The following is an 11,604-nucleotide window of genomic DNA, read 5'->3' on the forward strand; positions in this document are numbered from 1 at the left end:
GCTAAGTCCCAATCCGGTAACCGAATCCTAAATCATTTATGCTGGGGCCCTCTCAAGTTTGATACAATGTCCTCTTTTTTTTTTTAGAAAAGGAATGGAAATGAACACTTTTGTTGTTCTTCATCCGATTCATCAATGAATCGATAAAATGAATTGACACAAAAATAATTGTCCACTGCATCCTGAGAGAATAACGCTCGCGATTAGGGTGATGATGTCCAAAAATTATCGTTTTAAAATCTCCCATAAGTCACCCACATTTACATGCATGGATTGCCGGGATTTTGTGGTCGGTATATGTCTGTCTGCTATGTCTGGCTCCCAGTTCTGAGGTTTTGGGTTTAATGTGCACGCATGTTTTGCCGCTGCTTTCTCCTCTACTCTGGCTTCCTTCCACGTTCCAAAAAAAAAAAAAAAAAAATGTGCATGTTAAGATCATTTGGTTGGAACCGGTTAAGAGTATGGCCATGTTCTGCGGGCCAGTAGGGAAAGTTGTCATTGTTTAACCCGGCGGTCCCCAACCCCCAGGCCGCGGACCAGTACCGGTCAGTGGGTCATTTGGCCGCACAGAAAGAATAAATAACTTACATTACTTCCGTTTTATTCATTTCGGACACGAAAAGATGTTTTGTTTTGAAAAATTACTGGATTCTCTGTTACATCCAATCTACAGCAGGGGTGCCCGTTACATCGATCGCGTTTGACCAGTAGATTGCGGACTGGTCCCAAGTCGATCCGAGGGGTGTAGAGGGGGAAAAAAATCAAACATTTGTGTCTCTGTGCATGTTCGTAATATATTTTTTGTGTTAATGCACACTGCACCCTAATCATTCTATCAGTCTCCCTTTCTCAAAAAGTATTTGAAAAGGAAAATCAAATAAAGCAGGTCATCTTTAACCTACAGTGACGTGTGACTGCGTCAATGGAAGTTGTTAGCGCTCAGCAGTCTGCAATTGTAAGCTCGTGATCAGAGCTGTTGCGCGATATCTTCTATCGTTATCATTATTCTCATTCAGAGTTTGTTTTGTCCGATTCACCGAGGGGACGGGCAAAGAATGGGAATCTGGAGGGCCGAGAGAAGCATTTTAAAACGGTACGCGTGAGCTACGATCGTTAACGGGCTGCAAAAGTGCGTCGCATGTCTCAGCGTCAGGCTGTTGCTCATCATGTATGTTACACATACAGTACATTTGACAATAAAGTTCAATCGCGGAAGGTTGGTTGATCGAAAAGTCGATCTTTGGTCAAAAAAGTTTGCGCACCCCTGGTCGACAGTATGTCACTCTTGACGCAGGTCTTTTATTTGATCTCTAGGGAGTTTTAATTATCGATGCCACCAGGGACCAGAGCTTGGAAGGTGCAAAGAAACAAGCGGCGATTCAGTATTGCCCATTTCGGGATTGTTTTAGTGATTTGTTTGGGCCTCCTTGAAAAATAGATGAGCAACGAATCGAATAGCTTTTTCTGGAAGATGCTGAGATTCCCTCCAGAACAGATAAGCACCCCTCTGAAAATGAATGGCACATGCTCAAAGCCCCCAACTGACTAATTTAGGTGAAATTTAGTACGGTTCGCTCACAGTCAGATTTTTTATTATTCTTTTTTTTTTTTTTTTTTTTTTTTTTTTAGAAATTGGCAGCTAACAAACTCAAACACAAACTCACAACATTTGGAGTAATTTTCATTGGAGAGCAGCAGTACTATATTACGCCAAATGGTACACTAAGAGAATTATGGATTCTATATTTCTTCACTTGTGTGCGTTTTTTTTGTCATTTCTTTTCCACGAACCAAAATTAGCTCTACATTTAAAAAATAAAAAAAAAATTGGACATACATGGGCGGCCCGGTAGTCCAGTGGTTTGCACGTCGACTTCACGGTGCAGAGGTACCGGGTTCAATTCCAGCTCCGGCCTCCCTGTGTGGAGTTTGCATGTTCTCCCCGGGCCTGCGTGGGTTTTCTCCGGGTACTCCGGTTTCCTCCCACATTCCAAAAACATGCATGGTCGGCTGATTGAACACTCTAAATTGTCCCTAGGTGTGAGTGCGGATGGGTGTTTGTCTGTGTGTGCTCTGCGATTGGCTGGCAACCAGTTCAAGGTGTCCCCCGCCTACTGCCCCAAGATAGCTGGGATAGGCTCCAGCACACCCCACAACCCTAGTGAGGATCAAGCGGTTCGGAAAATGAATGGATGAATGAATGAATGGACATACATGTTTTATGGCTGGCGGCCTGGTGGTCGACTGGTTCAGTGCAGCGGTTGTGGGTTCGCTCCCGACTCCGGCCTTCCTGTGTGGATTTTGTATGCTCTCCCTGTGCCTGCGTGGGTTTTCTTCAGGTGCTCTGGTTTCCTCTCACATTCCACAAACTTGCATGAGAGGCTGATTGAACACCCTAAATTGTCCCTAGGAGTGAGTGTGGGTGCGAATGGTTGTTGGTCTATGTGTGCCCTGTGATTGGCTGGCAACCAGTTCAGGGTGTCCCCCGCCTTCCGCCCGAAGACAGCACGCCCCGCGCCCCTTGTGAGGGTAAGCAGTTCAGAAAATGGATGGATGAATGGATGTTTTATGGTAGCCGTCCAATGAAAAGTATGTGTTTTATTTCGTGTGTTTTAGATCTTAACATTGGAGATTTACCTTTTCACCAGCGAGCTTCTGATTCCATCCATGCCTAAATATTTTATTGTACTGAATAGTGGACTTAATCGTTTTTCATCAAACCGCACCCGAGCGATTCATGAGCTGCCCCTTTTATTTGGACGATGACACGCGCACTCGTACTTCAATGAAGAATGCAGAGGCGGTGCTGCTGTTAAACCGGCTGTCATCATCATTGTGTCGATGGATCCCACTTGGCCCCTCCGTCACGTTTCCTTCCGAGGATTACGGATCGAGACTTTACGCCCAATTTTAAACGTCACAATCTGAAATGTTTAAAAAAGGGAGCTGGTGAAAATGGTCATGAACAGGAAGTAATGAATTCATTCCATTGAATTCATCTTAAATGAAAAAAAAAGTACATGGGGGGAAAAATATAACTGTCGTAAAATATTGGAAAAATACAAGCATTAGAACAAAATACTGAACAATATTAAAAAAAAAAATCAAAAATACCAAATTCAATGCAAAATCAACGAATATCACATAAAGAAAAAACAAAGACAAAAACTCCCTAATTTTAGGAAATACAAAGAAAAAATCCAAACTATAAAGTTAGATAAAAAATACAGAAACTAGTTAAAAAAATCAAACTGTATAGATTTTTTAAAATGACTAAACTGTTTTCCAAAAAAATGATTTTGCACACTTTTGCCACAAAAAATATACATTAGCTTAACCCTTTTTACTGTATAAGGGGAAAAAAGAAATCGACACTTTGACCAAGGTATACTTTGTTAATATTTGACCAAAAGACAAAAATATTGTGATGATTGTTCGAACCTTTGGATTCAGTTTTGAGGCATTTCCGACGAAGAGACAAAATTGTGGATATAGTCTTGCGCAGCCTGACAGCATGCTCCATAGGTGGGCTGTCAAGAGGAAGCCTACATGATGACGCTCTGTTGTTATCAATCATTAACTCCATCAAGCCCACATTACGCTTGGCTGTCTATGCGGGCAGCCCTCCACACGCAAGACGGGCGGCGCGTGCAAGGCGGGCGCCGCTGCGCAGTCCAAGAGCAGGCTCGCATATCTCTGTTGATGGGAAACATGTTTTTTTATTTACTCACTGGAAGCCAGGCTGTGATTTCACTTTAACACAAACTTCTCATGATCCTGGGAGGAGGTTGTTTTCAAATCCAGTGGCTGTAAAAAGTCTACACACCCCTTTTCAAATGCCGGGGTTTTGTCATGTACAAAAAAAATAATAAACGCAAATCACGCATGCACCGAACGCCTCCGTCAACATGACTTTGACAGTGTCTTGCCTCGCCGCCGGACTGAATCTTGACGGAAAGCACGCGACGACTGGACAGGTTCTGCTCGGCGACAGACTTGCAGTGTGACATCTCGCTTGATCCAAGACACAGAACGATATTTATCTGGTTGTCTGACAGTGCGACGGTCGTTTCGTTTAACCCTTTCAGGTACAGTGCTCACTACAGTGGACAGCGGATCATGTTTTCAGGCTATCGGTTATCATTATTGGTGCATGAAAGGGTTAAGAAGGCCATTACGTACACTAAGGAACACGGTTTGGAATAGTCAGTCCTCCTCAAGGAGGAGGAAAATATAGTCCAAAAGTGTTTCATGAACAAGAACTGGACATTCCTCCAACTTTGATGCAAAAGATGAGAAGAAAGCTGGTCAGGGAGGCTTCCAGGAAGCTGACAGCAATGGTGAAGGAGCTGCAGAAATTTCTGGCTATTTAGTGTCTGTGACAACAATCTTCTATTTTCATCTTTTTCTTATTTTCAGCCTGGCATTTGATCAGGGGTGTGTAGACTTTTGAAAGCCACTGTACTGAAACAAAAAAAATTGTGCTGTCAATAGCTATTCTCTCCGAAAAAAAAATCCCCCCCGCCCCCACCTACCGCCAACATCCTGCTATTCCTGTCTTGATTGTTCACCGAAAGCCTTGCTTGACCTTTACGCTTCATCCCTAGAGGATGCAGCTTTGACCGAAATGTTTACCTTCCTGTTTTGCGGTCACCCTGGGTTTATGGTGGCCATTCTGTAATGTGCCATCTTGGCATATCTCCGCCGTTTAAAAAAAAAAAAATCACCTGCTTCCGAGCTCCCGTCTGTCACACCTCGTTGTTTGCCTTTGTGCACTTCTTTCATGGAAAAACACTTCAAATTCTCATTAAATCATAAACGGGGCACATGGTGGGAGATTTTCAACGTTATTTACATAAGCGCGTATCATAAATCCTCCGTGAAACGAGAGACTCCGTCGGAAATGCCTCAAAAGTGAATCCAACGTTCGGACATTTTATTAAGAACACCTGCAAGATACAACACACAATACTGCCTTAAAAGGAACTTCGAGGAACCAAGATCGATGCCAAAACCTTTTGCAATTATGATGAAGACCAAAGAGACCAAATAGTATCAAATTTTGCATTATCCTTGTCGTGCGAAAATTCCAGTATCAGTATTGTCATGCTAAAAAAAAAACATTCGGGCAAATCCCTAATGGGAGTCTTTTCATCCGTTTTGAAGGGACATCCGGTTCTTGTTTTGTTGTTTTTTTCTTTTTAATATTAGTTATTATATTTTTAGGCATCCCCAAAACCTGGTATTTGAACAAGGGGTTTGTAGACGTTTTAGAAGCACCGTATATGGCCCACTTGCCCACCTGCGGCTATACATTCGGTTGAACAGCTGTTCTAATCATTAACATTCGGGACAAGTAAATAAAGGAGTGACGTGCGGTGGCTGGGCCTGCGCAGGATAGCGTGCGAGATAGCCCATCATTGTGCTACGCTTGGCAGTGCCAAGTCGTCCTCCACAAGTAACAATCGTCACGTCCGCGGCTGATACGCTTTGTTGTTTCTCACCAACGTCGCTGGAACATTTGGAGAAGAGGAAAGATAAAATTGTTCTGGTGGAATGCTGCAGTATACGCACTGCTCTTTTTTTTTTTTCAAAGAGGACACTGACTAGTACTTTTTTTTTTTTGCTATTTATTTCTTATTTATTATGCTTTATTATGTAAAGTTGAAATCCATCATTATGCATTTAGTTGGGATTTTTAAAAAAGCAGCAGCCCATCCTGAAAATCATTGTCTTGAAATATTTGAATATTTTCATAAAAATAAATGCACTATTCAAAAACATTTTAACAATTTTTTTCGCGTCTTTAAAAATTATTTTAAAGAACATTAAAGAGCAATTTCTAGTGTAAAGTTAATAGAATATTACTTTAGATAGGAATGTCACTGCTTGAGGGAGAAAATAAGGTCTTGCAAATTATTCCATGAATTGGGAATGTTTTGGTTTGTTTTTTTCTTCTAGACGTGTCACATTTTTCACATTTCAAGAAAATTAATGGCCGTTTTCATTTTGAACTTACAAATATTATTTTATACGTTTCCACGGACGTAGTATACTATCTTGAACCAAGACCGCCATCTTGTGGCAAGACCGCCATCTTGTGGCAACACCCAGCTCATAGTAAATTGTCAAATGCTGTGGATTTGAAAGCACTTGATCAAAAGACCTGCATTTTAATCTCGTTTATGAAACAAAAAAATAGTAATATATTGTTTATATCATGTTGTTTTACTATTTTAGATTATTCATCGCCAGCTGTAATTTCCTATAGGAAGTTAGAAACACGGATTTTGCAGCTTTATTAAGTGAGCTGCTGACAACTTCAGGGGGCTAAGTCATTTATTTTTTACATTATGAGTTTAAGTGTCAGAAAGAAAGAAAGAAAAAAAAAATCAAGGTTTAGTTCCAATGCTCACATAGAAGGGGCACTCCATTACTGCACTCAGCTTTTTTATTTTAATTTATTTTAATTTTAATTTTGTGTGTCAGTGCAACCGAATGTTAGCATGAGTGAATGTTATGATCTTTGTTAAAGCTGACGGATGTTTGAACTTTGGGCATTATTGCACCAAACTTTTAGTGGCAGACAAAACTAAATCACTCACACAAAATTACATTTAAAAAAAATGGAGTTAGCCCATTTTGTTCTTTGTGGATCATTTGTTTTGTGCATGCTGCAACAATTATTTTCGGCCAACTAATGAGGCTCACGGAGCCATTAAACATCGAACGCCAGTTTAATTTCATCTCTCTTCCCCAGACAAATGGAAGCAAAGGCTCTCCCCCAGGCCAATTTTCCTCCACATGCAGGTTTGATTTTCTCACCGGGCAAAAGAAAGAAAAAAAAAGTTTCCAGAGAGCCGAATCCCCGCTGTCTTGTTTGTTTAGGTGCGCGCTGATTAGAAGTTCTCACGCTGTGGCACGACGTATCGAGGCGAGCTTTTTAAAACGTGTCTTCTTATCCCTTCCGTGTTTTAATGGCGCGCTTAGCCGAGCTTGGTAGCTTTGCACAGGCCGTAACGCACCAAGGCTTGAATGGGAACCAAAATCATTGATGCTGCTTCCCTCGAAATACATTTAAAAAAAAAAAAGCACCAACTGCTCACTAAAGCATACATGCATTCAATAACAGAGACAAACAGACACATTTTTACCCTGATGAGCAGGAATTTGACACATTTGTGTGCCTGTTACACATTTGACTTCATTTTACAATTCCAACAAAATGTTAATACAGTACAGGAATAGTTTTATATTTATTTTTAAGATTGTTAAGAAAATACATTAGTATGTTCAAGTGTAAAAATAGTTGTCTTCGAAAATGTGCGCATTTTTGAAAATATTTGTATATTTTTGGCAGAATAATTTTTTGTTATTATTAATAAAATTTGCTATATTGTTGATCTTTTAGCTATTTTTACTTATCCTGTAAATTTCAGTGCAGCCTCAGCTTTCCAGCATTTTTGTGCACTTTGTACAGAAATTGCATTCTGTAGTTATGAATGATGTTCTCCTACTGGGGGCTTAGTGTCCACCCAGATGGACGCATCGTCGCCATTCATTAGCCGAGAGACTATTAAATGAGGAGACGGGACGTTGAACATCTGAATAACGATGTTCCTGAGCAGCATTTTTGGAATGGGAGGGCATCTAACATCTGTTTTTTTTTCACAGCCTACTCTCTTAGCGAGGTAGCATAAAGCGTAAGGATGGTTTTAATGTCGGGCTCTGTAATGAGCTCGTGTGTGGGGGTTGAGCGCTTTCGTGTGGATTTAGCGTTTATGGGCCGTGCTGGTGCCAGAGGTGGCAATAGTACTCACACTCAAAATAGTTTCCCTCTTTTATTGACTTGCATAGTACTCCTACTGAGAAGAAGGTTTTGTGAGTTGTGGAGGATCACTGGACACGTTTTTAAAAACAACTTCCTTCCATATTCGCTAACAATGTGAACCGACAAACAACAACAAATGCTAAATTAGCTCTTGAGCTAATTTAGCAATTAGCTCTTGAGCTAATTTAGCAAAGCAAATTTGAGTAATGGAAGTGGCTGGTTTTTAGGCTGAACAAAGACAACGCATATGCCACAACATCAAACAATTCTTAAATATGGCTCTGGATGGATCTGAAACATTTGCAGTGGTACCTCTACTTACGAACGTCTCTTCATACGAAATTTTCAAATTACGAAAATGCCTTGACAGGAAAATATTGCCTCTTGTTACGAAAGAAATTTCAAGATACGAAAGGTACAAATAAAGTATGGTCTGCTCGTCGCAGCTCTGACTTTCCTGAACATACTTATAGCTGCTCTGCCATTAGCTGTTACCTAGCATCTTCCTGGCATCCCATTGGCTAAGACGGACCTCTACCATACGAGTCATGTGTGTAGATAGAAAGATATGTGTTGTTGCAGCGTCCTTGTCTTTCGTCCCTTGGAACGGATTAGGGCATTTACAGGGAAAACGCGTCTCAACTTACAAAATTTTCTACTTAAGAAATTTCTTCCAGAACCAAACTTTCGTAAGTAGACGTACCACTGTATATTATATTCGTAGATGATACAAGACAAGTACCCAAAAATGCAGATGCAAAAAAGAGATTCCATAAAAGTCTATTGAAGTAGCCTAACAAAGTATTCATGCTTCCCACAAATACTAAGCGAAAAGCCTCTGGCGCTTTCTGACATTTTTTTTAAAATTCTTTTTAGGACTAGCAAAGGCCTCTCGCCCAAGGCCTGCTCAACAGTTCTGGCATCCATCGGGGGGAAAACAAGGGAAAACATGGAGAACGTCACAGCAGGGACGACGAAGGCGATTAACCTGACATGCGGCATGTCCGGAAATCATGATATCATCTTCACCCTGGTGCCCATCGTCTACAGTTGTAATTTTGTCATCGGCATTGTGGGCAACAGCATGGTGGTGGCGGTCATCTTCTGCTACATGAAGCTCAAGACGGTGGCCAACATATTCGTGCTCAACCTGGCCGTGTCCGACCTCACTTTCCTCATCACGCTGCCCATGTGGGCCACGTTTACGGCCATGGACTACCACTGGCCCTTTGGGGGATTTCTGTGCAAGACCAGCGCAGGACTGGCCATGTTGAACCTGTACACCAGCACCTTCTTCCTCACCGCGCTCAGCATCGACCGCTACTTGGCTATTGCGCACCCCGTGCGGTCGCGACGCTTCCGCACGGTGGCGTACGCCCGCATCACCTGCGTGGTGGTGTGGCTCGTGGCTTTCGTGCTCAGCGTGCCCACGGCATTGACGCGGGACGTGATGAATGTCGCTAACTCCAACAATACTTTGTGCGGTGTCCTGCACCCGTCTAACCCAGCCGACCGTGAGAGGCTGAAGGGCGTCCGGCTGGCCATCAGCCTCATGAAGAGCCTGATGGGCTTTCTGGTCCCCTTTGTCATCATCATCACGTGTTACTGCCTGATTGGGCGGGCGCTGGTGGGCGCGAGGAACATCCAGAAGAGCGCCAGGTCCCGGGACGATGAGGTTCTGCGTATGCTCGCCGCCGCCGTCCTGGCCTTCTTCCTGTGCTGGATGCCGCACCAGGTGTTCCACTTCCTGCAGGTTCTCACTCAACTCATGCTGGTGGAGAACTGCACCATGGTGGAAATCATTGACACCGCAATGCCCTTCACCATCTGCCTGGCTTACCTGAACAGTTGCGTCAACCCCATCGTCTACGGCTTCGTTGGACGCAACTTCCGCAAGAACTGTAAGCGGCTGCTTCGCTGCTCGCCCGCCGGACCCCCGGGGACACACCCGAGCATCAGCTCCAAGATGAGTGCACTGTCTTTTCGGGCCTCCGAAGCCCTGAGCCTGACGGCCCTAAAGAGCAAGGCTTCGTCGGACGGGAAGTAAACGAGGGGGAAAATACAGCGGCCGAAGAAGAAGACATTCCGTGGTTGGAAAACCTCCAACGCTCCAAGCACTGAAGCATGCAAAGACCGTCTTGATGTCCTGTAGCATGCTGGTCTGACAGTCTCAAGTTATATTTAGAAGAAATATATGTACGCCCTTGCGGGGTGCACCCATACAGACAATGAACCCAAATGTGAGCATTTTCCCTCCCTTGCAATTAAAGTTAGCAAAGGCCCGATTACTGGCTGTCTCTAAAATATTCTGTGGTGGTAGGTGGTATAAGAGTTGGTTTTTTTTTTCGCCCCACTCTGCACAGAAAACAAATGCAGCCAACAATTTACAACCTGAAACGCGAGTAGCCTTGCGCACCGTAGGCGCATGGTATTGAGCGGGTTACAAAATATACTCCCAAGACAAGCTGCCCGAATTTGAGCTTTTTCCCTCCGCTTAATCGAGTCAGCGAGGTCTCAATTATCGCCGTGTGTTTGGGGTATTTTTTCCCCCTCCCTGAGCTGCTTCAAAAACGATCCGGGATGACAATTGTCAATAGTGTTCGAACCTTCCAATGACAGAGGTTTGTCATGTGTGGTCAACACAGAGTTGGGCTGAACCACGGATCTCGTGCTTGTGACGTGCAACAGAAGCATAGTTCGTTAAGAATACACACGTACCGACAATCGGGTTAAATCTGGGCAGATTTCCTTCCTTGAAATCAAAGACGGCAAAAAGCCAGACGTGAAGATTATCCTGAGCAATTATCCTGCGGTGTGGGGTGTCCTAAGAGTGATTCGATCTACTGAGATAAAGGAGACAATGGTATATGTTGATTTTATTTTTATGATGGAAAATCGTTGCTTGTGGCCAAAGATGACTTGGGACCATCCACGGACTCTGCGAGCGTGGTACGAAAGTGGAGTGACAGCCATTTAAGCAGGGTACATAGTGACAATCGGGCCAGTCAGGAACCGACCGAAGCTCGCCTTGTTGCCCGTCACTAAGACAGGACACACAAATTGATCATCAAAGTTAAGAGTCCCAAAATTAGCCCAAAGCGCCTGACCCCTAAAATAAAATGGTTAACTTCCTGTCCAATTTCAGGCATGCCTCCTCAAGTGTTTTTTTTTTTTTTGTGTATGCTGTCATGATAGATGCGTCCCTGTTGGTATGCTTGTATACCGCTTTAGCAAAGCGTTGGATGTAGCATTAGAGCTTCGGTCATAACGACGCTTACCGGTGAGAACATGTTTTGTGTTCTCAGCAGCTCCTTCGCCAGTCGGCGGCATGGAAAAAAGTCACGTGAAAAACATGGCGTAAATGTACTGTACGGCATTTTAAAAAAATATATATCGAGGAAGCTATCTGGATGTTGTGCTGTCCAATGTGCTCCCCGTGCTAACGTCAAACAACATCATTCATTCTTGGTGGTAACAAGATGTACAAAAAAAATGTTGAAGTGGGCGGTTGTCTTTGTGGTATTTAAATATGTTGATATATTGTTTTCTACTGTTTGTGTGTACAGTTGTGAATATGTGACAGCATGAATAAAAATCGATAAGGAACATTAAAGTGGACACGATTCTATCGTTCTTACTTCCTCGGCTGATCATGAAATGTCATCATTCCGAAAAATGTTCACCTTGCAAGTTTGAATCCCTGGAGTTTATTAATGATTGACTTACGCATGGCAGCCACTGATTGCGGGGGATGGGGTGGGGGTGAGGTGGGG

At 43.1% G+C, this 11,604-nt stretch overlaps 1 protein-coding gene across 1 annotated transcript in view; it reads left to right on the forward strand.

The window, feature by feature from the left end:
• Positions 1–11,449, forward strand: part of LOC109519485 (type-1 angiotensin II receptor) — an 18,220-nt gene extending 6,771 nt beyond the window's left edge. The window contains exon 2 of the mRNA XM_019876046.1: positions 8,708–11,449. Within this exon, the coding sequence (XP_019731605.1) occupies positions 8,781–9,878 (1,098 nt within the window). The 5' untranslated portion in view covers positions 8,708–8,780 and the 3' untranslated portion in view covers positions 9,879–11,449. The remainder of the gene's footprint in view (positions 1–8,707) is intronic.
• The last annotated feature ends 155 nt before the right edge of the window (positions 11,450–11,604 follow it).

This window comes from Hippocampus comes, unplaced genomic scaffold (assembly GCF_001891065.2).
Source record: "Hippocampus comes isolate QL1 unplaced genomic scaffold, H_comes_QL1_v1.1 scaffold60, whole genome shotgun sequence".
Classification (NCBI taxonomy): domain Eukaryota; kingdom Metazoa; phylum Chordata; class Actinopteri; order Syngnathiformes; family Syngnathidae; genus Hippocampus; species Hippocampus comes.